We start from the raw sequence: 27891 nt of genomic DNA on the forward strand, positions 1-27891 counted from the left end.
ATTTCCACAACACTAAGTATTACCTTGACCTGTTCCTATATCCTATTCCCCATAAAGCTGCAGGAATGCCTCAGCCAACCAAAGGAGAAGGTGGTGGAGGTGGAGAGGCAGCAGACCATGCTTTCTGGCAGCAACAGCAGTTTGTTGAGCTGCTGACATCGGCTTTGTACTCAGAGAGCAGGCAGATTTTTGAACTATTAAAGCTTTCCAAAACAATTGTCTGATAAAATATACTCTGAGGACAAAGCACTGTGAGGGTACCATGGATGGAAACTCTGATCCGGCATTGCGCCTAACAGTGATCCGCTATTCGGATGCCCTCGGACCACACAGCACACATGTGTATGCCTAAACACTGGAAAACCCACAAATGTGTCAAAGTTAATCCCTCCAAAACTAGCACAAGCCAAAATTAAGGTTGTGTGTGACAGTTAATTTATTCATTCTTTCTACATGTGGACAAAACACGTTATAGAACAGAATTACTTCCACAAAGTATATTTGATTTATATAGCACATTAAATAGGCTGCCCTGATTAATTATATTTCATTAGTTTACCTTATCTCAAATGTTCAGTGCATAGCCACACACCTTTTTTACTCCACGCTTTTCAGATATGCTGCCTTAGATTACTATTTCATACCCATCATCACACCACAAGTCTGCATAAGACACATCAATGCAATTATGTCCCCAAAACCCTTGTGAGGAAGCCCATCCTTCCATCCCTCTGGACATAGAAGTCTTGCATCACCTGATCTAAATTGATACTTTCCAGTCAAATTTCCTAGTGGCTTCATGGACAGCTGCAAGTGCACAGCCCTTTACAGCAGATTCCACTTGCATCAGTGAAGGGGCCTGAACTGGAAAAGCCTTGTTCACCCTTTAGTTTGCTTGACTTAGTTAAACTATCAGCAGACAATAAAGGGGGTAAGATATGACTCAACCACACCTTAGGAAATAACCCTCTATGTTAGAGAAGCACACATCACCATCTCCTCCAGAGCTGTGGGATTCTGCCAGTCAAATGTAGACACAAGCACACACTCCACATCCTTGCTGTCCCCAACCCAGTCCCCTTGAACCTGTGCACCTCACAAGATCCACAGAAATACCTCAGCAGCTCCACAGCCTGCCTTCCAAGCCTGCACTGATGCTTATGCCTGCAAACCTACAGGACCTTGGGCTAGACCTACATGCAGCCCCCTCTGGCTTTTTGTTGTGCCCTTGGAAGCAGGACTGTAGCTTCTGCAGGCCAGAGGGTGATTAGCTAAAGTATCCACAGCTCTTCAAATAACATTCAGCCAGCCTCCTTTTCATGGTCTTCCCTGCAGCAGGTGCTGGTTCCACCTGCGCTGACTCAGGAAGGGCTGGGAGTGCTCTGCAAGGGCAGCACCTGGAGCCGCCACAGCTGAGCCCTTGAGCTGTGGCGGTGCCACGAAAGGGGCAGGGAGGTGCATACTCTCCTTGAGCACAACCTGCAGATATAAAGCAAGGAGAGGGGCTTTTCTGTCTGGAGTACGAAGATGGAAATAACATCTCAAAATCAGGCTCATGCAACCAATATGCCTTATAGGCGTCTTGATCCTTCCAAGGAAAGGTCTCTCTCTCTGCCTCTTATGTGCAGAGCTGTGGGAAAAAGCTCTGAAATAAGCACTTTGCAAAGGCAAAAAACTAATTAATAGCCCTATGAAGAGTAAAGCCTGCTCTTCTTAGCTTCCCCTCCTTTACCATAATAACTCCCTTTTCCCATGTCCTCACTACACCTGCACAGAGACAACAGTGTTGTGCTTGGGGCAGAGGTACTCAGGCAGTGGGGTTCTGCTGCTTTTGCACTGTGGGATGTAATGTTAACCTCTATTGCTTTCCTCCTCTGTACCAGCATCACCAAAACCTGTAAGAAAGTGTCTATTAGCGCTTTACCTCCCTGTCAAATTTCATTTAACTCAGGTAGGAGCTCAAAAGTTTTTTGGTGGGGCCTGACAGAGCAGGGCTGTTCTGAAGGTCCAGCACCCCAGGCTCCTATCAGTCTAGTCTGATCCAGCCACTGAAAAAAGCTGGTTGACTGTTCGTGTATTCCTCTACAAAGCCTTTTCTCCTTGATTGTTTGAGGAGTCCTGTGATGAAAGAGACTACAAACTCGTCTGACATAAAAAAATAAATTTATTTTCCCAGATGAATTTCATCTGGACAGATTCCTGATCTGGTTTATGGCACTGATTGCATGAAATTTCATGCTGGCATGCAAGCTGGCTGGGGGACAATTAATTCATCAGTGGCACTCGTGTTTATGCTGTCACATATGTGGAAATACAGCTTTAGCCAGACTAAATCTTTCCCCCATTTTAATATCACTTACCTTAGAAAGGCTTTAGAAGAAGATTGTATTTAACATTCTCATACCTGTATTTTGCATTAGCCATTCTCTGGAAGTTAAATCAGCTTTTCATTTCTTCAAATGTTCATCCTTCGTTTTATTTTTAATTCAATTTTTTATACAATCAATGAAAAAAAGAATAATTTATTGATGTTTTTCTCTAACTGAATGTGATTGCTGTGTCTCCCCCCAGCCTTTCAATCTTTCTCAGGCACAGAATAGTTCTGGGAGGTGGTATTACCACTTGTACAAATTGTGGGTTTAGACTTCAATAATCCCGAGGAAGTAGAAAATCTCTACCTCAGGGAAAGTTAAGTTTATCCTCCTCTAAATCCTTCCAAAATCAAACACACATGTTAGTAAACGGATAGTGAAGTTTCATCCAGTGATGAGACTGAATCCAACCACTCGTGAAGCAAAGTCTGAGTAAATGGGCTCCTGGATGCTGGAAATGTAGACTAGAACCAAGGGCAAGCTCCCTAAAGTTGCTGGAGTAGCACTTGAATGGCATCTCACCTGGCAGTGATACCTGCTACAGACGAAACCTGGCTGAACTCTGGCATGCCAGCTACCAGGTCAGCACGCTCTGTGGTGACAGCCCATGGCACAGAATGTGACCTTCCCAGCTCCGAGTGTGTCTCCTGCATGGACCTTGCAGGTCACTTGCTGCTACCCATCTTGTTCTCACAGCAGTGATTTAGACAGCCACAAAGGAGTCAGTGAAACTCAGGGTCTGCCTCCAAAGGTAGAAGTAACTTCCAGAAAGATTCCCTGCAATGGACTTGTGTTGTAACCACTAGATTTTGCTTAGCAGGCTGTAGCTCCCTGAGAGCTCAGCGAGGGTTTCCTTGCGCAATGCGACCCGGTCACATCCCGCAGTCCATTTTGGACGGCCCTGCAATCTTGCTCTGGTCAGCTATCAGTGTTACAACCAGTGATGATGAAGGAAGGAAGAAGGGTCTCTCATGAGGGTTGAGATGGCTTGAATCATATCTCGTCCCTGCCTTAAGGGAACGGGGGGGAACAATCTGGGATAGGAAAAAGCATAGGTAAACAGGTCACCACAGACTTCTGACCTCTGACTGTGCAGAAACAATAGCTACAGAGAACTCAGTAAGCTGAGCCAGTAAGAGGTTTGGCTCCTTTGCTTTTTACCTTGAAATTGTCTCTCTGCTCACATACTCTCTGCTATCAGCTCAGATGGCAACAGAGAAGGGCAGCCCACAGTCACACACTCATCTTACATGAGAAAGTACCAAGAGCTATCAGGAGACCAGAAACTGATGAAATGCGTCTGTACTGTTTGCCCTCAATTCTATTTCCACATTGTGTGCTTCCTTCATCCTTGGTTCTTAACAAGTGTAATCTGACCCACCAAAAGAGATCAGTGGGATCTGTAAAATTGTCAGAGACTATCTTCTGACATTTTGGCCACTTTATCAGAGGAAATTGCCCTGACTTATAAAATGTCCAGTAAAATTTTCGTGTATATTTTCTGTAATTTCCTGTCACAAATTTGCAGAAGAAAGTTCCATAAGGAACTGTAGGCATTTACAGAGTGGTAGCAACATCAAAAGGTTCATCACTGTTGTTATTTATTTGTGGAATTTAAATAGGGGAGCACAGAACAGGTAACTTTCCATCATAGTTGCCTGCTCTGCACAGACAGATTTAAATCCCTTGAGTCACGGAGTGGAGTATTACTTTTAACACAAAGGCATTGGATGAAGCATAGTGGTAATAAGGGGATGAAAAAAGGTCAGGGGAGGAAGGGGGAAGCACAGTGTGAGGCAATAGGGAGGAGAGGTCCTATGCCTCACCTCACTGACAGCAAAGGTGACAGCAACCACGTGCTAAGGGGGTCTACATGATTTGAAACGATTCAAAAAACACACCTGTAACACACAGATAAACCAAGGAGTTAAGCTGGTAAACAATAGTGATATGAAGTGACATCACCAACCACAGACCACTCCAGTTTGTGGTTTTAAACACACTGGACGTCCTCTTTTGTTTCAAAAACTCTGAGAGCAGGAGTGGGCATTGCACAGCTCACATATTCATTAAGCACAGCTCTTCATGAAAGCTTTCCAACTGAAATGCTTAGCACAGCAGAACAACATCCTCCTGTTACTTCTTCAGTGACTTGTCTTAATATGCTTTAACATCAGTCTTGGAAAAAGAACAAAAAAAAGGAGCCTCAGAGTGGAAGGACTGTGCAATTCTTCTTGTGGCAGCAAAAAACAATTAACAAACTATAGTCCTACATCCAAAGCAAAACGGCAGCTTGAAGCAGTGCTCATTGAGGATCAGGGGATCTTTTCAAAATAAACATTTATTTCTTTCTTGAAACACTTTCAAGATTTACTGTTATTACTACTATTACTACTGTTTATAACTACTATTATACACATAGCCTGGAGTAAGCTACTTGTAGGATATAAATTTCTCTCCCTTCATCTTGGGGTGAAAGTTTCAGTTTAAGTAGCCACTTCTGAGTGACTGACTTGACCGATACATTTTTTCTGGAAGTTGGACCAGGACTGCACACCCTTGAATGAAGGCACACAACATAATTCACAACTTTGGAAAAGCCATTCCTTTGCCTCTTTCATAGTAAAGTTTGTTCATTATGTCCCCAGTGATTAAGAATTCCAACAATCCCTCATTTTGTCCAGAGTGCCTCCTCTGCACATCGACTTGTACATTAGTCAGACCAGGTTATACTCCTTTCAAAGGACTGCATCATGACACAGTATGTTACATTTGTCCAAAGTGCTCTTAAGATGCAATCAAAGTCCTTGGGAAACTTGGTCAAACCACCAGCCACTATGACCTAAAAAAGATGTCATGCAGATTCCCAGCAGCTTGAAGAAATTCTTCAGTAAAGCCCATGTCTGGATTTGCTACTTAGGGTAGTAGCAATGTAGTCCTCCCTAAGAACAAATCCAGCTCCCACTAAATCAGTGGTTCAAGACCACACAGAAGACCACGTGCGCCGATCATTGGTGTAAGCCAAGCATTTTGACAAGATTTACTAAAACCAGGTCACTTTTGGAAGATACAAACATCTTCTCAGTTTCAGCTACACAGTTTTTCTCAAGTCTATTCTGTTCAGTTTTATTCCATTTCCCAGCATGGAAGTAAACAGAAAAAAATTAAATAGAACACTGGAAAAAGAAAAAAACAACCAGAAAGAGACATTCCAAATAAAGTCTGGCTTTATTGAAACCATGTTTCCTTTCGACAGCCCGGCTGCCCCTCGACATTGCAAGTATTTATGCTTTTCAATTTATTTCAATTGGAACTTTATTGCTTCACTACTTCTTGTGTGTAAGGACAACCTTACAAAACAAGACATCAGTGCTGACAGGTTTCTTTCTAAATTCAAATATGAATTCAGCTGCACATCGAGGGTTCAAAGGAAGGCAATAAGACAACACATGTCACAAGCTCCTAATTCAACAGCTTTTTTACAGTATCTTTTTTATTTCAGGCAAAACCTAATGGATGAAACGAACCTGCAGTTCTTCAAGTAAATAGCAAAGACCTCATTAATTTAAAAATTAGTTACAGATTCTGTAAGCACGACTTGCTAAGTAACATTTCATTGGTTTTAAGCATTGAAGGTAGTAAACTCTAAAATTAAAGTTCTGAATAAATAAGTTGTGGAATAGTGCTTTTGATCATCTTGTTACCATTTATTCCTTCTCAAAATAATTATTCCTTTTATTTTTCAAGGTCAGGCTGGATGGGGCTTTGAGCACCCTGCACTAGTGGGAGGTATCCCTGCTCATGGCAGGGTTGGAACTAGATGATCTCTAAGGACCCTTCCAACCCAAACCATTCTATGATTAAATTATGTAGTAACACAAAAATAGCCAAAGCATATGAAAGCAAAGATTCTGTATGCAGCAGCCAGTAGCATGATAACTGCAGCTAAACCCAGCAAAGATCTAGAACAAAGAAAATTAAGGTCAAGGAAAACATCTACACCTAGTGCTTTTACACAACTCATGTTTTGAGTTGAACGGCCTTTGAAATACTCCAGGAATGGAGTATTCCAATTTCTACTCAATGCATTTACTAATCTTGATTCTAGCTTTAGGTTTTTCAAAATTTTTTTAATAAGCAGTGGAAGATAAACTCCAACTATAGATGCATTACATTTTACCATTCCAAATAAAAGAAAAGCAAGACAGCAATTCAAACACCATCATAAAGCTAATTTAGGAAAAAAATAGGAGACATCCTACTCTGGGCTATTTTCAGGCTTTGCTACCTTGCTTTAGCCAAGAAAAAAACTGAAGTAGGACTTTCAGAAATAGTTAACAACTATAAAAGCCAATACTTCAGAAGAGGCTAGGATTTTTTTGCAGAGCTCAGGCAGAGATACCTACAGCAAGACACTAACTGCCAGCAAATAATGTTTGCTAACAGCATCCCGAGACACTCTAGGGACTGGTAGTCAGAGAAGCTGAGCAACTGGTTGCTCAGTAACACGAAGATGATACTGTTCAGGTGCTCAGACACAGGAATTATTAATAATGGAAGTAAGAATTTGGTGCACTGGCTTTGAAAATAAGCTTGGTCAAGCCTAAAGAATGAACCAGTGATTTGCTTCCTTTCAGGAGAACACTTAGAGGAGAGAGGCTTTCCTGTTGCAGGCTCAGTATCACCTTTAAATGCAATCCAGTCAGTGTTTGCATATTCTTCAGGCTAAAAACTGGATGTCATCCTTCCTACCAAACAGGCAAAAAAAAATGCTGCTTGCACTCAAGACTCAATTTAAACATTAATAACCTTGACAGGGTGGAAGACTGGCCACAGGGATCCTCCCCGAATCCTCAGCCAGATATGAAATCAATATTATTCATTCACTCTGTGTTTTCTATCCATATCTCATGATCTATTGGCAATAAGTGTTCTATACATGCTGTAACAGGAAGTAATAAAGTTGTTGAACTACTACATGATGAACCCACTCAAACAACTGATGATTTCAGACATTGTATGAATTACATCCATAATGGAGAATTACAGCATGAGATCAGAAACAAGCCAGTTTGCTGAGAAGGAGATTCTGCCTAACCCTGTAAATCCTGCTATTACTCTGTTCCAACCTAAAAGGTCAGCTTAAAGCTCTGCTACAAACAGTTTATCACAATGCTTGACTTTGATTTTGTACTGCTACAGCTGAGAATTTATTGTAGCACTGAGAGGTTTCACTACCCAAGCAAATTCTGCACAGCTGACCAGCTCTCATATTTACAACTTCTGCATGCTATGCAGGAAAACAATGCTGACTTCTGAGAGCCCTGTGTTTATACCCTTTACATATCTGCTTTTGCTAAAGGAGTTTTCTTCACTTGGAGCAAGCCCTGTGTTGTGGAACTCCGTGTCTTAATCATAAAAATCCAAGAGATTGATTCAATTTCACTGCTTCAACTGAACTGCAAAAAAAGGCAACAAAACATTTTTTTGTAATGGTATATGAACAGAATGAAGTGCAGGCCAGTACTGAGTAGGACTTAGCACCTTCATTTCACAAAGGTGCTTCATTTGGACTCCATACTAAGTATTAAGCTTGCACAATTATCAGAAGTTTGATACCAAATTGTAATTGCGCCCATTGTACTGAAAAAACTTAACGCAAAGCAAGCAATATTTCAGATTCCAACAGACAAATCTGTATGATTGTCATAGTTTAACCCAAGCCAGAAGCCAAACCCTACACAGGCACTTGCTCACTCCTCTACCAGCAGGATCGGGGAGAGAATCAGGATAGCAAAAGCCAGAAAATTCGTGAGCTGAGATACAGACAGTTTAAGAGAGAAAGCAAAAGCTGCACATACAAGCAAAAACCAAGGAATTAATTTAGTTCTTCCCATGGGCAGGCAGGTGTTCAGCCATCTCCAGGACAGCAGGGTCCCATGACACACAGCAGTGACTTCGGAATACAAACACCATCACTCCAAATACCCCTCCCTTCCTCCTTCTTCTCCCCACTTTGGTATACACTGAGCATGATGCCAGGTGGTCTGGAATGTCCCTTTGGTCAGTTTGGACCACCTGCCCTGGGTGTGTCTCCTCCCCACCTTCCACGCACCCCCAACATCCCGGCCAGCGTGGCAGCATGCCATGGCTCTGCCAAAACACAGACCCCAGCCCAAACCAGCACAATGATCCAATACTCCAAAAACGTAATGGAAACTGTCTTCAAGTATGGCAGCATTCTAGTCTTGTGCCTAAATTACTCCAAGGCCTCCATGTATTTAAAGCCAAACTTACTTGTGTTACATTTATTGATTAGGATCTTGCAAAGGGAAAAGAGAGCTAAGAAGCCTCCAACTTGTGTTTTCTGGTTGAGGTTGCAGTGATAAGCATAATGTTAACATGGTGCTCCTATGTGTTAAGTGTTGCGTTATTTAAACAAAAATTCTTTCCTTTGAAACTGAGAGCATATTACTAAGATGACAAGACATTCATAACGTAAGACACCTGATTCAAGAATTCACTTACTTCTTCCTCACAATCATATACTGCATTTTTTACTTTGTATTTTTTCATTACTAAATTTTATCACATTAATATCAAACAGATGACAAAAATTATTTGTGTTTCAGAGCAGTTCAAAGAGAAGGACAGCATAATATCCCTGGAGCTGAAAATTTACAGTGTCTGGCCATGTACAAAGTAATAGTCACCTTCTCATCAAATGATGAACATTTTTACTAACGCACATCTTTGAACCTTAACTTTTGAATGTTTCTTCATTCCACCAGTCTTTTCACATATTCCTGCACTGATATTTTGAATAAAAAGGAAGCCAGAAAGAGGTGTGTGATCTTGGTTTAATCATCTGCAGCCCTTCTGTGCATTTTTTAGTTGAAAGTTCAGCTTCAGTCGTATCTGCTGTGGTAACTGTATTGAACTTCAGTTTAACAGACGTAAGAGAACCGTAACATCTACCAGAAACATGAGAACAATTTCTATCTTTCTCTTTTTTATTTAACCACATAAGTACACGTCAACAGTTGGCATAAACTTCATAAAAATACAGTACCTTTTTGTGCCGAAACACTAGTCACAATGTTTATATAAAGATTTTTTTCCTGCTTCCTTGAATTCAATTAACATTTTAAAAAGTGACTTCCCAAAAGCCCTTTTTTTGTGAGTTTCCTTATAGAAATGTTTCCAAAATCTATTCTGTAAAAGTTAAAAAGCTAATGCATTTTCATCCATTCTCCCTCACCCTCTCAATAAAACAGATTTTAAAAAAATAAGACGTTTTAGAATACTGATCAGTTGTTATACTACTACTTTATCACAGGTTCCCATTTAATTGACACTGTTACAGGCATGATGGATGGTGTTCCTATAACATCCAGGATCACCAGATGTTATTAGGGCTAAAAAGACCCATCATACCAATAGACTGATGTGAACAAAAAAACTGAGCTGAAACAAATCCAAACCATGAATGATACACGGCGAAACATCAGACCTTAGAAATGTTATGCTGTGGAATCACAATTACTGTGACAGCTCCCAACAGCAATAAACATACAAAAATCCTACCAAGTCAGTTAAACGACTAAAGAGTGTCCTTGCACTGGGTATCTCGCAAAGTGAGTTCTCTAATATCTAATTATAATACTGGTGTGACATCAAGATGACAGAAAAAGAGCAGAACCAGTCCAATAACGCTGGAGCAATTATACCCACACAACTGACTACACCCATATCACAACTGGGATAAATTCCACTTTTCTTTAATGCTGATGATGAACTCCAGGCAGGATCTAATATATGGGGAAAGGAAAAAGGGCATTAAATTTTGAAAGTAATTTCTTATCAAGTTAGGCGCTGAAGGTCTAGTTAAGGCAGTGAAGGATTTATTTTAGTATCTTTCTAAGGCTATGACAGATTTTTCCTGAATAAAGCATTTTCCCTTAAGAATTTCATGTATATTATGCCAGCTTATTCTGAATGCATAAGAATGCTAAAAACCCTTGGACACTGAGAAGCTAAACTATTGCTTACTGCAAATATTACCCTTATTAGTCTTCTTTTTTAATATCAATAGGATTCCAATAACATGCACCAAAAAAATGAAGCTTCAAGTCCACCTACGAACTTTTCCATAGCTACTTTTAGCTCTTTTTGGATCAGTGTTAAATAAAATGTGCAAACATATAATCATTTGCATAGCAAATCTCAAGGGACTGACCCTGAAATAGAAATCCAAACTGTTAGGTTTAAGATATTTCTATAATCAGAATTCACTTAAAATGGTAAAAAATAAAATACACATTTTTCCATTTTAAGTCTAGTAAAAAAGGTATTTCTGATTTAGAATTCTTACAGTTACTAGTTTAAAGATTTGAAAGACTGATGCTTCATTGCATTGAAATGTTATTCCTTCGGAATTTTCAAGACTCTGTAATTGCTGTTTTCAAATACTGTGATGAAATATGGCCTGGAATCCTTGCTCATAAGGGTACATAAAGGAATTTTTCCTCTATTAGCAGGATCTTCGACATCCCAAATTTCAGGCATACTGCAGCCAGGCCTAAAAAAGAGGAATATGAAAAGAGAAATGAAAAAATGCCATAAAACCCCCATGAAGCTTGCCTCATAGTGCTCCATGAATACTTGATTGTGCCATCTGTATTTTTTTAAGTTTGTCTTTATACTAGAAAAATTATCAGATTACAAAATCAATAAATATAGTAGTAATTTAAAAATAGTATTGAGAATGTGTAAAATGCATCTGGCTTTTGTAGTTATGTAATTAATAAAGAATTAATTTGGAGGAGGAAGCACATAAAACAACTCAAATTATATAATACATTATACATTACCAGGGACCCTTAAATCTTCTTATAAAATGGAGGGTGGTATACACATTCCTAACATTTCTAAAGAAAACTCAGGAAATAAAACACCTTAAAGTAGTAACTCCTTGCTTTTTATAAAAGATCATAGCCAACATAAATTCCCTGTACAGCTATCTTTCAAAGGTAGATTTACTGAGAATTTTCCAATTTTAACAAAGATAATAGCAAAGAAATTGAACAGATGCATTTAATTTTATTCTAAATGAAAAGAAAATAGAATCAAAAATCCAAACTAATTGTGTTCTGGAGGCCAGAAAGACAAATCAAGGGGAAAGGAGGGGGAAGAAAAAGCATAGGTCTTTCTGAAGAACAGCTTAAATGTGACAAAATTTTTAGTGACTATTAGTGGTCGTAATATTTTGGTGCTCCAATTAGCTTTTACTCTGCACCTTTTATTCATACTAGGCTTTCATTACACACACACATCTGCTCTTGTCATCAGAGAATAATGACTTCTTTCCTTTGTAAATCTCCTCAGTGTTTTACAGTGAAGTTTAAAAATACATACAACACAGCTTTCCAGGTGCACACAAAGAACAAAAAGTTGTTTATGAGGGTAAAGTCAATTACACCAATTACTATCTAGAGATGCTGGACAGAAATGTATGTTGACACTTTTAATAAATAAAGCACAAATCAACACTTTCAACCTACCACTTGATATGAATCTTAGACTACATATTTGAGGGGTGCATTATTCTTATGAGAAAGAAGGAGATTACTCACTTTTTTCTGCTTACACACAATGACTCTTCAAGAATGTAGTAATTCACTCCTAGTTTTATCAAATCCCTTTTTACTTGGTTTGCAGGTTTTCGACTGTACATGGAATACACTACTTTAGTTCTGGCCCTTAAAAAAGAAGAATTAAGTTAGCTGCAATATAGCACGAAAATGTAAGCTTTAACCTTAGACTGGAGAGGAAGGCTTTTTTATTTCACAAGGTAACTATGCTAAAGCAAAGTTTACATTAATAGTGCCATTTGCTAAAGTGTGATTATGTCTTCACAAATATGATTCCAAGAAGAACATATACAGCCCTTTGGTTTTTCTGTAGCAGGAGACAACTAACAAGATCCATGATTACTGTGAACTGAAAGCGTAAAGATATCAAAGCAATGCATTCACCATGTAATACTCAAGGCTAGAAATGACCTTGCCTGGACTGGAGATGATCAGAAGGAATCAATCCTCTGCCAAGTCTCCACAAAAGATCACCCTCATTGTGTCACTATGGTCACACTGCCCTTGCTGGGACATTTTGAAATGCGGAGCACAAGACCTGGAGTCTGCCTACCGTGATCAAGCAAAATCAGCCCTTGGACACCATGATCCTGTTTTGGAACCAGATGACCTTTAGGGTCCCTCCAACCCAGGCCAGTCCCTATCACATCCAGTAATGTCCTCCTCTGAATGTGTAAAGCATGACACTGTTAAGTCCCATTCAGTTTCTGATACTTGATACAGGTATTGCCTGCACCTTATTTACCCCACACATGCCCTGTCCTGTGTCTTTGTAACTAGGATAGAATATTTCAGTTCAAAGGAACCTACACCGATCATCCAAGTCCCTCTGTCTGACCAATTCAGGGCTGACCAAAAGTTAAAGCCAGTTAATGCCAGGCAGAGAAATAAGTACATAAAGCATATAAAATGAATCCCTGCCCTTTCTCTTTTATCCCTACCTTGCTGTTTTCTTGTTGTGTTGGAGTTTTTTTAAGCAGTTTCACCAAATTAACAAAAAAATGATTAATTATTAAATTTAGTAAAAGAAATTCATGACCTTTTCAGATAAATCAATTTCCATTTAGGCAAATGTCCTGATTTTGAAAATAACAAGAGTACAAATCTCAGTAACTCCATTACAAAATTTCAGCTTCAATAATTAACCAATTATCACAAAAAAACAACAGCCAATCACAGAAAGCTAACAAAAATAAACAAACTGGATATCTTCGGAAAAAAAAATCATATCTCTCTACAATGTCAGAAGTAACTAGAATGAAGAAAGGATATAATTGTACAGATTAAATCCAATTCCTTAATTTAATCCTGATTTTTTTGTACTTAAGTTTGAAACCATATCTGTCCCTGGCGTATATACTCTCTGGTGAACACAAGTCCTCAAGAAATAATGCATCAGTTTTCAATCTGACTGAAACAACAAATCCACTTCTATGAGGTTTTAACAAATTTTAAAACATAACCTGATGCCATTCCTACTGTGTATTACAAACATTATGAGAATGAATAGCAGATACCAATAAAACATCAACTGCAAAACTTACCTTAATCCTGCATCTTCATAGTGAGGATGATTTACAATAGGACGAAGTGTAGACAATTTAACACTTGCCATTGTAGGCATTGCTCCTGCAAAAACTGCATCTGAAACACACAATCAAAGGCATTTTTGAAATGAGGAATTGAACAGTCAGAGAAGCAATTCAAATACCTGAACAGTAATCCTGTAGAAAAACCATGAAGAGGGTAGGGTACTCCTTTTTAAAAGGCCGTACATGGGCATCCACAGGAAATGCAGAAAAATCAGTTTTTTAGTTTGCGTTTTTTTAACCTTGAACTCAATGTAAGCCACTAGATAACGAAGCATCTAAGAATGGAGATTTAATGCATCTTATTTTTCCTGAGTGGGTAGAACAACATATTCATTATAACAACACACTTTATTTTTTTCACTTCTTTCACCAGTGTTAAATGGGCAATAAAATCTCAGTCCACCATGTCTTTGACATATTTTCCTTCTAACAAGGCAACTACTTTGTTTCCAACCAGTTTTCTGACATGTTTTAGGAAAAGGAAGGATGCAACCACAACACACACACATTTTTAATTCTCTTCTAGCAAAATGGTGATCATGGACCCACATACAGGACCAGTGTCATTTAAGTAAAAATTTGTTTTAATTGGACTTGGCAAAGATGCTTTTGTTGCAAATACTACCCCAGTGGTTAGAACCTCCAGATTAGTAGCCTGGAGTCTAACAAAGCAAGCTTTTGGTGCTTCTTTTTCATTGGAGATAGCTTTTATGTGGACAAGTAGACATAACAAAGCCACAGACAGTAGCAACACCTCTGCGGTCATTCATGACAGGTTCCATGGCTCTATCTCACAATAAATGGGAACATCCTATATTATTAAATAGTTTACCTTGTCTGGTATTGACTTTTATCCACTCTAAAAGTTCCTCCTGTGGCAAATTGCTAAATTCTCCCATGATGTTCCACTGAGTTCGAAGGTTTGCAGATCCCTCTATTGTCATCAATGCTAAAATAGCAAAGACCAATGTTTTGGGCTGGATTTTATAGAAGAGCCATCCAAACAACTGAAATGCAAGAATCAATTAATTCCTAGACAACAGTTCTGTAATGTTGTATGCAGAACAACTCATTTTTATTTCTCTACAAGGAACCTAACATATATTACACTATGAAACATCTCCGCTATTGCTTCTCCACAAAGCTTCAGATTATAATTCATAGTATTATAATTCAGAATATAGTAATATTATATACAATACATATTATATTTCAGAATATAATTCCTAAGAATTATTCACGTTCAACAAATATTGCACATTACATTTGCAATTCTAAATGAATTTAAAAAAAAAATTTAAAATTACATTAATGTGAACTTTTAAAGTTGTAGCTCAAATGTCAAAATCTACAAGTAAAGATGATTCAGTAAAGCTAACTGGACTTTTACAGTATTGTATCTCCAATTTACATTTAGAGTTTTTATCTGTAGTATACAGATTAGAGATTGTACTGCAAACTTCTGAAACATATCAGAAAAACAGACTTGGGGATAACAAGTTTAATGCCGCTTTAAATCCCACCCTTTCCTTTCTTGAACTGGGGCTTGCATTGTTTCCTAAAGACAATTTGCTGGAGGCTTTAAGCAAATATTCATAAAAATATGAAATAGGTATTTAAAAGAAGTAGTACTAAATTTGCTGTGTTGAAGCTTAGTTTGAGCAGGAACACTTTATCTTACCCATATTTGACCTAACCTTAAATAAGAAAGTATAAATTACATGTTTTCCCAAGCTATTTTTAATGAGAAGGCTTCACACATCAGAAATATCAAACTGCACTAATTGGATACACTTCATTCATAGTACCGTTACCTGTTGGTTTTTTTAAATTAAAGCATGAGACAATAAAATAAAGTCTCTCAACAGAAGCTCCCACTAGGCTGACTACACCAATTAGGTAGTGTGTGTTATCTTTCTTATAAACTAACCACAAACTACCTCAGATTATTAAAATTCTCCAGCCACCTCTTCAAAAATACAGCATACTCTACTCTCATCCTTAAAGACTCACTAAACACTCTAAGAAGTACAGCAGTACTATCCAGGGCAAGTTAATGCACCAAATAGGCCGGACCACTGTGTGGATCTGGAAGGATGAAGTGAAATGAATTAATTTGTAGGCTGTGCTACATAAGCAAACCTCCTTTTTACCAACAGTTGCAAAAATGTCACTTCATGGACATGTTAGAACTTTGACAGTTCCACAGCTTTTCAAATCAATTACAGTACTGTCACACTTTTATAAAACCTCATTGATGTTCAAAGCCTCTGAATTTAGCACTATTTTGTTTACATAAGGAGCCTAGAATGGTTAAATACATATAATGCAAAAAAGAATCTTTCATGGGGTGCTGTTCCTTATGTGTTTTTTTTTCAATCAATTCAAGGTTTTTGGTTGTTCTGGTTTTTTTTTTTTCAAAATGAATACTTTAAGTCTTTCTCCAGCTATTTCATTTTGTTTTCAAAATGTTCATTTAGGATAATATAATTTCTCCTATAAAAAAGAGGAAATGTGTGGATGTAAATGGTTAAAAGTCTGAACAGAAACAACAGCAAAATTTGGGCCTAACTTGAAGCACAAGTAGTAAATTAGATGAGAAAACTGAACTGAGCCCTAATTTAATAACTCCTATTTGTTCAACTTAAGAGAAGTAAAGGTTCTAATCACATGTTTCTAAAATGCAGTTGTACAGAAGAAGGGAGTTACTCCCTTTGCAAAGATGCGCTACTTTATATTTTTATTTTATTAAAAATCCTTTCTTGAAAATGTGTTATAAAGTGAATTACTTTCCAATGAAAAATCAACATTAGGTCACTTCTTTTCACCAGAAAGCATTCCAGACAATGAAAATATTCTTTATTAAAAAAAGAACATTATCATTTTTATTGCCCATCAGCTGACAGAAGCTGCTGGTAATGGGAAAATGGGAAGTGCAGGGATTCATGCAGTGGGCTGAAAGAACACAACATACAAAATTTCTTGTCCATATGCAAATAATAATTTTTAGCCTCAAAATAAATTAGATATGCTAACATAACACTGCAGACAAACTTTCATGGTCTGCTAGATGAAAGCATAGTGTTGGCCTCAATCACAGTAAGATAACTGCCTATGTTAAATTTGCTTAAATTCTTCTTGCGTCTATGAAACCAAATTGTCACTTATTCACTTATACTTCATTCAAACATCTAAAACTTTATCCAATGATAAATGTACTGAGTGTTAATCTATCATTTGGTCACAAGTCCCATCTTCCCCTTCTTAACTTCCTCCATCCAAGAAATTCTGGATCAGTACTGCACATACAGTCAGATTTTTCAGCCTCAAAAAACTACTTCTGCTCAGCAGCCAGTAGGATAGAAAAAGCTCATTTAAAACCACTTGATAATTTCCTGGCCCTACAAAAACAAACCAACCAAAACAAGAACAAAAAAAAAGTTTTCTTATTGCTTGCTTAAGTCTTAGAAGTGATCTGCTCAGTGGTGGCTCAATAGCCTAAAGGGCCAGTGTTTCTCTATCATGCTGAAGCCAGTCCTGTACTACTTGGAGGATTACCAGCCTCTCCCTACTAAAGAAAGCACACATCAATCAGACCGAAAAAGAATCCAGCTTGTCTTCTGTGGGTATCAATCAGCACCAACCCAGGGAATACATTGAACAGGCAAAAGAACCTCCACTAACAACAGGACAAGGAAATAGATTTTATTTTCACTTAGACTGTTCACCTAAAGTTGGGTTCACCTGAACACTTCTCCTAAGGCCCAAGCCAGGGCCAGGATATTCCCAGGCTGTATTATATAGGGCTGCTGGTCATTTATCCCCTTCTGCACAAAACAAATGTCTGAACTACAGCAATCTAAAAGCCCTTCCCTAGCACTCATGACCTATTTCCTTCAAGCCAACTATGCCTCCATGATGCTGCAATGAAGGAAGCAAAAGTCACTGGACCAAAGTCACCCGGTCCAGCAGGGGTAGCTCCCAGAACAGCTTATCATGTTCAACTGCAGCTCCCTGAACAGCTTACTCTCACTCTACAGTAGGAAACAGCAGAACAACCAAAGGGCCAAAACGCAGTTGGAAGCAGCAGAAAATAAAATATCGACAAAATACGCTGAACCTGTCCTCCCTTTCAAAATTTACAAACTAATGATGGGGAATCCTCTAAGATCCAACACACAACAATTATGAAAAGCATCAGCATTCATTAACTGGCCTGATGACCTCAGCTGCAGTTCTAAACACCCACAACAATCCAGGAAGAATTACTGAAATGCTATTACTCAGGTGCTTAAAAAAAAAAAAAAAAAAAATCAGTACAGATTTTACAGTGGCACAAAATATATAAATACTTCTATTTCTGAACTTCACTACAGAACTTTACTACTACTACTACTACGACCACCATCACCACAACCAACAGGGCAGAAAAGCCCATAAAGAAGCACACAGTTAAAAAAAGAACTAAGAGTAAATCAACTTTGGACATAATTAATTTAAATCGTAATTGTTATCTAGAAATTGCATGTTAAAAGAATATTTTATCATTTTGTTTTTCTGACTTTTCAAAAGCAGCTTCATTTCAAGTTACTCAGAAACACCTTATGAAAGGTCACTAAGAAAAATAACCAGTGCAACTGTTATTGCTTAAACAACCAGACCACCTAAGAGGATGTCAGTATTTCAAGAACAGCTAAGAGCTGGAAAACCGAATACCTGTGAATCTTCCAGAACAGCAAGCATGTAGAGGAAATTCCCAAGTCCCAGTACTCAATTACAAGGTGTCTAAAGAAAGAGGTTTTGCCAATTTCTTAGCATTTTATATTGTAACTGTACAGATTCATTTGATGGTGGCAAACACTCAGCACTTTCACCTAGGCCAAATAAATCAGGCATCAAGAAATGGATGAGCACAAACATTTAAGCAGCCTGATACTGCGTAACCTGTCCAGTGTTATGAAGAACTGCCCTTCCCTAAAGATCATTCAGGAAGCAACTTAGTTTTCTGGAAAACAATCCTTTGTTCAGCTGGCTTAACATGAGACAGCTTTCTCCTCTTTGCATAATTCTGTCTCATTCACTGATCTTCCAGTTGTTTGACACATCAAACAGCTGCTTCACAGACAGGAACTGCCTTCACCACACCACCCTAGCTCACCTTTAGACACTTTCTACAAAATCACAGTGCAGTGCAGGGTGACAGGGACCTCTGAAGATTCAGCCATGATGCTTGAGCAGGGTCACCCAGAGCCAAGTGCCCAGGTCCACATCAAGACAGCTTCTGAATACCTCCAAGGACGGAGACTCCACCACCTCCCTGGGCAACCTGTGCCAGTGCTTATCACCCTCACAGTGAAGAAGTTTCCAGATGTTCAGAGGGAACTGCCTGTGTTTCAGCCTGTGCCCATCACCTCTGGTCCTGTCACTGGGCACCACGTGAAAGACTCTGCCATTCCTCCCAGTTCTGTACCATCAGCAAACCTGCTGAGGCTACGCTCTGCCCCATCATTCAGTCCATTGACAAAGCCACTGAACAGTCTCGGACACAGCACTGACCCCTCAGGTTACTGGCCTTCAACCAGATTTTGTACCACTGATCATCCCTCTCTAGCCCAGCTGTTCAGTTTCCAGTCTACCTCCCTGCCTGATTCCCAGACAAAGGACTACTTACCCTACTTTTGCTGCATGTTCAAAGCTTTTAAAACAGCTATTTAAATACAGATTTAATCACATTCACTTCTCAAAAACACAGATAATGAAACATGGAAAGCCTATTCTAAGACCTTTTATATCTGGAGGACATCTAGTAACATTTAATGTTATAGATGATTTCAAAGTAGAAAGATGAAATCTGAGTTAGGCATATGACTTTTGATTTTTAAGACTGAAATGCTTTCAACATGCAAGACTTCAAATGAGACTTCTGGAAAGAATTTATAGACAAAAAATATGCAAGGCAATAAGCTCTGAAGAGCTGTGAAAACACAGTGTAAACAAAATCCAACGCTGGATAAAATTAATAGTCAATAAAAACTTGCAGTGGCATAGAGGTGTGCAAACACAGTAAAACCTAGTATATGTCTCCCTGTGCTCAAGCTCAATACACAGCATGTTGACTTCTATCATAATGCAGTTGGACAAGCTGCATAAAACAACACTTTTGCTTTATTTGGGAAGAGGGGAGAATGGAACCATTTTTTGTCAGGCCATATAATCTGGTTTATTTTTATCAGGTACTCTCAGATTCAGCAATTACACATAGAGAAATCCGCTTTAGGACAAGTATCTGTGTAATACTGTAAGTATTGAGGTATGTACAGGATGAAAAAGACCTTACCTGTTTTGAACACACCAAGGAAGCCATAATACACAGATGTGGTGTTAAAAACAGTTTTAGTCTCATGATTAAAATTGCTAGGACACTGTATGCCAACAGCTGCAATGCATGGAATACCAGCTGAAAAGAAAAAAGAAACCACAAGACACAGAAGCATATTTGCATACTTTTAATTTCTGCCTTAAACATACAACCTCATTTTCAGTATGGCTTAAATGATGAGCTTGTCTGAAAGAGTCCAAGCCAAAGTAAAGATATTCATATTTTCAATGGTGATACTGACTTTCTGTTATCTTTTATCTAAAGTGCATGTAATATGCTAAGGAATGGAGTAACAGCAAGGATAAACATTAACAATAAAAAAAAAAGGAGCTAGAGAAATGGCTATCTATTTAAAAAATCCTTAGACATTAGCAGGCAATTATATATGTAAAATTTCTTGTATAACCTCTTTATAGATGTTAAGAGACCCTGCTTTTTAGTGCCCAAAATACCCAAGTATGGAATAAAAGAAGCAAATAAGATCACCCTTGATAATCGCACAATCAGAGGCAGCTTGCTTTAGTATTCTAAAAAGCAGAGATGTCACTCACTACTCCTAACATTAATCTATGGTACTTGTCAAAGTGCTGTGCTAAATCAGAGGCAGTTTTGCAATCAGTGCTTTTATCTGATTGATTATCATAGAATCATTTAGGTCTGAAAAAACCTCTATGATCAAGTCCACTCATTAATCTAACACTGCTACATCTACATGTACTTAAATGCCTCCAGGGATGGTGATTTAATGCCTTCCCTGGGCAGCTGGTCCCACTGCCTGACAACACTTTTGGGTGTTTTTCCTAATATCCAATCTAAACCTCCCCTAAGGCAACTTGAGGTTAAACCATGACAGACATCTACTAACTCTCTGGGCCACCTGATCCCAGTTTCACCACTCTCACTGTAGAAAGATTTCTTCCTTACAGTTAGTCTAAATCTACCCAACAGGCCCTGCTAAAAAGTTGTCTTTCTTATAGATCCACTTTAAGCAATGAAAGGCCCCAATAAGGTCTCCTGGCAGCCTTCTCTTCTCCAGGCTGAACAGCCCCAACTCTCTGCCTGTCTTCATAGGAGAGGTGCTCTATCCCTCTGTTTTTGTGGGCCTCCTCTGTACCTGCTCTAACAGGTCCATGTTCTTCCTGTGCCGAGGGCTTCAGAGCAGGACACACTACATTGCTTTGCACAATTTTACTAAAAAGAACCATGTGTACTGTTATATTCATTATGGCATATCTCCAAACAGAATTTGAATATTATATGTCATGTGAAATCCTAGTAAAGGAACCAATCTCCTTCTCAGTCTCCATGTGGAAAATGGAAGGTCCAGCCTAATTTCAGTGTCTTTTTGAACAGCTACAGTAAAAGCCCAAGATTCCTCTCTTGTGAAGTCACCCCCATTAGCTAGTATATTCCTTTGTTCAACATTCCAGAGTTATTCTGGTGACATACCAGACCCAACTGAGATGGGGGAATTAATGATGCAAATACTTAGCTTCAAATAAACCACGTGTATCAGCATCAGCCCACTGCAACCTGCATTTCAATATGGAGTATTTGCATTAACAGGAATAAAATTGTGCAGAAGAATCATCTTACCTCACCATGGTTAAAACGTTCTTCTCTGAAAAAAATAACCCAAAACCCACCATTATTTATGTACTACAGAAGCACTGGTTTTATTTTAAAAGCATCTCTAATGGCATTATACAATGCAACTAATCCAGTAAGCATGAGTCAAGTGTCAGGAATTTTTTCACTCTCTATGCAAGCTTTGAAATAACTTGCAAATCAGTAACTATCTTCCTCAATCCCTGTATCTATTTGGAAAACTTGAGTACTGATTTTAGCAGGTTTTTTTAGTTACTTCCATGAGATGAAACTCAGGTATCTTTATAACCTGGAAGAAAATAATGAGGAAAAAAGAACTTGCTTTCACTATTTATAGCAAAAAAGCAAAAAGGCACATAAATACTGGTTTAGGAACAGAGCAGCAAATAAATCATTAAATACAAAGCCAAGGCATAAATGGGTTAAGATGTCTAAAACAGGTTTAGCAGCTAACCTTAGTTTTATTTCTAATATAAAAATACCATTTATAGCACATCCATTCAGTTACTGAACTGCACATAACCAACCTTTCAAAAAGGACCAACTTATTGTAGAATTCTGAATTATGTAGCATATAGTAAATCAAATAAACTTCCAGCAGAAAATTCTGTTTTACATTAAAAAAGAAGACTATACTTACTTTTCATATCGGCCTGTGTGAGACAAGGACCACAGAATGTATTTAATTGCCTGAAGAAAACAAGAGACAACAAAAAGTATGAACAAACTTTCAAAAACATTTTGAAACATTTTCAACATTTGCTAAATTAGACTGCACCTGGGTAATCTCTTTTTGAGATAATACAAAGACAAAAGACATGCAATGTTTTAGCTAAAACTTCTTTTAGAGGATGTTTAATTAGCTAGGCAGTTAGCAGTTATCCCATCTGTTCTTGTGCAAACTGTAAGTTGTTTTTATACAAATTATACATAATCAAATTTACAAAAACAGTTATAAACTCCAGATTTAGTATTCATCAGCTAAATAAGAGAAATTTTTTTTGGCGCTTAACATCAAAGCAAGTTTTATCACTGACTCAGGGCTAGACCTTTGCAAAAATCTTTGTAAAAAGAATACAGAATTTTAAATACATGTTTTTGAAAACCTGTATTTTTTCTAATCTGTATTGGGTTTATGTACCAAGGTTTCAGTAGCAGGGGCAATGCAGGGGTGGCTTCTGCGGGAACAGACTCGGGCCTGGCCCCATGTCAGAGAGAGCCCGTTCCAGACATCTTCAAACAAGATGTAACACTGGCCAAAGCTGAACTCATCAGCAACACTGGCGAGGCCTCTATTGATAACATGTTTACAAAAAGGTAACTCTGCAGCAGTTTAAGAGAGAGCAGTGAGAAAAATGGGAATGAAACAAACCTGAAGTCACCCAGGTCAGTGAAGAAGGGGGAAGAGGTGCTCCATGATAACCATGAGACTGCAGCTTTTGGAGAATACCACTGTGATGTAAGGGTTTTTTTTCCCCTGGAGCCCCGTGAAGGATTACGGTGCACCAGATAAGATATTCACCTGCAGCCTGTGAAAGACCCAATGCCAGAGCAGGTGCACATGCCTTGAAGGATGCTGCAACCCACAGAGAGCCCACAAAAAAAAGCTCCTGGCAGGAACTGCAGCTTGTGGACAAGAGCCCACAAAGGAGCACGTTTTCTGGCAGGAGCTGTGGAGGACCATTGCTGGAGCAGTCTGTTTCTGAAGAACTGTACTCCATGGAAAGGACCTATCCTGACCCAGTTCTTGAACTGCAGCCTATGGAAGGGACCCATTGAGCCTAGGGATGAGGGGAAGATGGTTTTAGTTTTGAGTTTGCTTCTTGAAGTCCTTCTCTATTTTTAATTTACAAAAAATTAAATTGAACTTCCTCAATTCAAGTATGTTTTGCTCTTGACAGTGAACCAGAGAGTGAGCCCCCTGTACTTATCTTAACCTATGAGATTTTTCTACTCTTCTTTCCCCATCATACTGAGGGTAGGGAATGGGAGCATGGCTTGGCAGGCACCTGGCAGTCAGCAAAGGTTGACCCACCACACCAATTTCTTCCCATCTCAAATAAATACACAAATAAATAAATAAATAAATAGCAATCCCTTCAAAAAAACTGAAATGTGAATTCAAGGTAAAGGTGACTCACTTAATCAATCACTTACCCTTTTGATGATTACCCCAAAAACCACCAGAACAACTGGTAATAGCAGAGTCTTTGTGTATCTTACTGGAGTCTAAAATGGAAATCAACTTCATTAATTGCTTTCCTTCATCTATAATTATTCCAACCACCATTTTAAAGAAAATAATGTAAGGAGCTCTTCCTGAAGTAAAATGTAAATGTAAACTCCACCCAGCAATCATACTAAAGACATAATACTAGGGTCATCAGTAAATTATTTCCAGTTCTTTGGCAAGCCATCCAAAGACGAGAAATAGATTGTATCTCACCTGAATGTGAGTACTATGGGATGACTAACCTATAAACATTCTAAATGCATATCTAGATACTGATAAACTAAAACAAGTCTATTAATGCCACATTATGAAGCTTCAATGCTGTTCAGCAGTCTAAACCTACTACATAAGGCCTTTGCAGCTCTCAGTACATTTTCCATATGCTCACAACCAGGTACTGAGAGGCCCATAAAATCTTGTTTGCAGAACTGTAACCTTTCATTTATTCCTGAGGAAGCACTTCTTTCATTCAATCAAGCACATTTCTTAGATCCAAAATCAAAACACTGCTTTGGTTTAAGTTCATTTAAATGCAATAAGCCCAGTTAAATTTAGCTTTAGTTCATTAATTTCTCTTTTCAAAAGTATGCACTTGAACTTACAATGGCAGAAGGAGGTGTGGTTCTCAAATGTTTTAAGTTACAAATGAAGATAAAGCAAGAAGTTCCCTCTTCCACGATCACATATTTTGACCAAATTACCTCTTTTTCCATGAAGTCAAACTCAGCAGCACAGGTATACATTAATGTATCAAAGTCCTTGTAGCCAATAAACTTAGATTTCAATATATTTCCTATATGAGCCTGGTAGGATATACAGGAAAGAAATATCAAACTGTAGTAAGCAAAAACTGTCCTGTTTTCCACAACAAAATAGTATAAATATGAGAAATTAAATTGCATGAGAAATATTTTTAATTAGAGCAGAAGTTCATATCACTTACAATATGGTTACAGGAACACCAAAAATCTACTTCCCGTGTATTAAATAATATCTTTGAGTCTAACACAGATTAGACAATGTTAAATAAAAAGCAGAAAACAGCAGAAAAAAGGGTGTTACCACTGTGATTTGATTCAACATGAGAATAATTTTGCATAGTCGTATTTTAAGATGTGAGCTTCCTATCTTTTACCCCTTGATACACACCTGCAGACAAGTTTTTAACAATATAATAAAGGGGCTGAATGAAGTACAGCAAATGCTGTACTTGTTACAACATGCATTTCAAAACTGTCCTACAAATTAGCTTCAGAGAAGAGTGAACTGACAAACGGAGTAAATAAAGAAAATGTGTAGGTAGAAGATACCCAAGACAAACAAAGCCCTATAAATCTACATTTTAAAACACACATAGAGCATTCACTAAGACAAAAGTAAAGATATTTGTGTTATCACGAATTTTGGTAATAACATCTCGAAGTGGTAATACATAATGAAAGAAAAAGCAAATATACAAGCTCTCTCCCACTTCTGCAAAACAAATACTGGAAATTCAGGAAAGTATATCAGTAAGATATCAAAATCAAATATGAATATTTCAATATTTTTGAAAGACACCAACCAGATACTCTGATAAGAGAACTTACATCATCAGCTATTCCAAACACAAGAGAAGTCAGGTATTTCAAGGTGACTGTCCCAAATAACCAGGCACATCCTTCAATGACCTTGAAAAATACATTTAGAATGAAATGAATATGTTTTTAACTTTTACAAATTTTTTTAAAAGGCTTCTTAAATTTAGCTACTACTTACAAACTCTCCTATGTTACAGCTGAAATAATTTGGTGCAACTGATTTACTCTACAGCTGTACCACTGCATACAATATTGTAGCAGAGGGGGTACCAAAGTTAACTTTAAACAGGGGCAGCCTCACTGTCAGTTCCATCTGTTCTGCACAGATGTAGGGATTGTTTTTGGACAAGAGCTGCTCTACATTATCAGGTTGTGCTACCCTGGTAATTCAAATCTTCAGAGGAATTTGCTGATTTATAGCACCGTCTCAAGATAATCTGAGGTTAAAACTTGATGGAAATATAAACAAAGTATGTACAGTTACTACTTTTAGTTACGTATCAAGTTTATTCCTGTACCAGGAAGGTTAAATTCTTGGCAGTGTAGCTTAATCTAGCTAATTCTTTATAAAACTGGATCAGCTGAATAGGACAACCTGTCTCAGTATCTTTTATTTGGGACTCACAGCAGATGCTTTCAGAGAGAATGCAACAAAATACAAACTGATCTTTGCCCTAATGTAACCAGGGTTTTTATGTGACGATGGGCTACATTCAGTCATGTCATTTAATGGCTGCTAAGAAACCTAAATACCTAGGAGGTATCCTAATCCTTTACTGAATGCCTCTGGTTTTTTTGCTTCCACAGTAACTTTTTTATCCCTTACAAGCTTACTGCTGCTAGCGTAAGGGGCACTAAAAAAACTGTAATTATATCCTACTTTTATCCACTGGCTTTGTAATATTTCCCTTTATTTTACAAGATGTAGAATTCTACCATATTTTAAAATCTCAGCTATTTGGTAAATCTACATTAATAATTATCTTCATACTCTACTTAATGGTAGTAGATTTTGGGGGGGAGGCATTCTAGCTTTTGAATTGATTTTTTTTAAAATAACACACATTGAGACTACATGCAGTATTTACAACGTTACGTATGAATTTACAAAATTAAAAAAAAAATTTCTGCTTTCTCTACAGGTCCTTCTCCATGATTGCCATCATGTATTTTCCTTTTAGGTACCTCCTCAGTAGTGAATTGATGTGTTCAGAGAACTTTCCTTAAGAATAATGAGATTTCTCTGCTGAATGACCTTAAATAAGACCTTATTTAGGATCAATCATTTTATATATGCTTTTAGGGTTGTGGTGGTCTTTTGAAAATTTACCATTTAATCCCACCCTTTGTTTCTGACCTTCTAACATTCACACCTTATCTCATGGAGTTTAATTTTTTTTATAGTTCCAGTTAGACAGCTTCTCCAAAGAGTTCCTGAAATTTATGTACATTACATTCACCCACACAGCCTTATCTACATCCTTCAGAGAAGTCAAACACTTTTTTGAGGCATGACTTCCTTCCACAGAGGCTGCATTGGATGTCTCCCATTATGTTGCACATAAATACAGCTTAACAAATTCCTCACTGTACATGTTTTTATTCTTTTGCAAAAACCAGATTTATTAGTCTGCTGTTCCACAAATGCCTTGGATCTCTATTTCAGAAAACTGATGTGAGATTTGCCTACACTCTGATTTTCCCTGGTACCACAGCCAGGCATGTATACATGCACTGCAGTTTGCTATAAGTATTTTAATTCTTTCCTATTCTAATGCCTTTATAATAACTGTATGAATTTCATCCAGTTCTGCTAACAGCTTACCCTTCATTTAATAAGAATGCCTGTTTTAATTCAGGCATACTCTTGGTATGCTTCCATGTAATACGTTTTTACATATTAACAGTATGTCTTAAGCAGCAAGTCGCTTCTCATATTTTCTACAGTGTTGTTTTTTATTTGTAATAGTTTTGTGAGTGTTCTCCCTGTATGGACATGACTTCTACTACCCTCAAAACTCACCCACACACCCTACAGTGTTTTACTCCGACTTGCTTCCCTATGGAATTTTAAGCTGTTTGCTGTTGTCATAAAAATATCCTTAAAAAATTATATAGGACACATTTTAGTGAATATACTAATGCAGTATCAATCTCCATTTCTGCAAGCACTGTTAGCCTTTTACCTACCTTTTCTAAATTGACCTTTACTTTAAAAGGATTTCCATACAGATCTTAGGTTTTGTAAACATGTAAAGCTGACGATTTAGAATTAAACGTGTTGCCATTTAAAGGCTATTTCAGCTTTCTGATATAAATGTATGTTTATGCCCTCTTTATTTCTTTAGGAATTTAAGGTTAATTGCTGGGAACATTGACAATTTATTAAAGACAGTAGTTCAGCTATATTCCTTGATTTTCAGTGATTAGAAACTAAACCAGAAGTTATTTCTGTACCTGACTGAAAAAAAAAA

General features: G+C 37.9%; 1 protein-coding gene across 2 annotated transcripts in view; it reads right to left on the bottom strand.

Moving 5' to 3' along the window:
• Positions 1-9392: 9392 nt before the first annotated feature.
• Positions 9393-27891, bottom strand: part of DPY19L1 (dpy-19 like C-mannosyltransferase 1) — a 45169-nt gene continuing 26670 nt past the window's right edge. For both annotated transcript variants that reach the window (XM_082296224.1, XM_082296225.1), the window contains 10 exons: positions 25427-25507; positions 24539-24640; positions 23762-23833; positions 22245-22294; positions 21593-21617; positions 19955-20074; positions 14450-14624; positions 13570-13669; positions 12008-12133; positions 9393-10953 (listed from right to left, as the gene is read on the bottom strand). In XM_082296224.1, coding sequence (XP_082152350.1) covers positions 10797-10953; positions 12008-12133; positions 13570-13669; positions 14450-14624; positions 19955-20074; positions 21593-21617; positions 22245-22294; positions 23762-23833; positions 24539-24640; positions 25427-25507 — 1008 coding nt within the window. In that variant the 3' untranslated portion in view covers positions 9393-10796. The remainder of the gene's footprint in view (positions 10954-12007; positions 12134-13569; positions 13670-14449; positions 14625-19954; positions 20075-21592; positions 21618-22244; positions 22295-23761; positions 23834-24538; positions 24641-25426; positions 25508-27891) is intronic.

Source organism: Coloeus monedula (genome assembly GCF_965178545.1).
Source record: "Coloeus monedula genome assembly, chromosome: 1".
Lineage (NCBI taxonomy): Eukaryota > Metazoa > Chordata > Aves > Passeriformes > Corvidae > Coloeus > Coloeus monedula.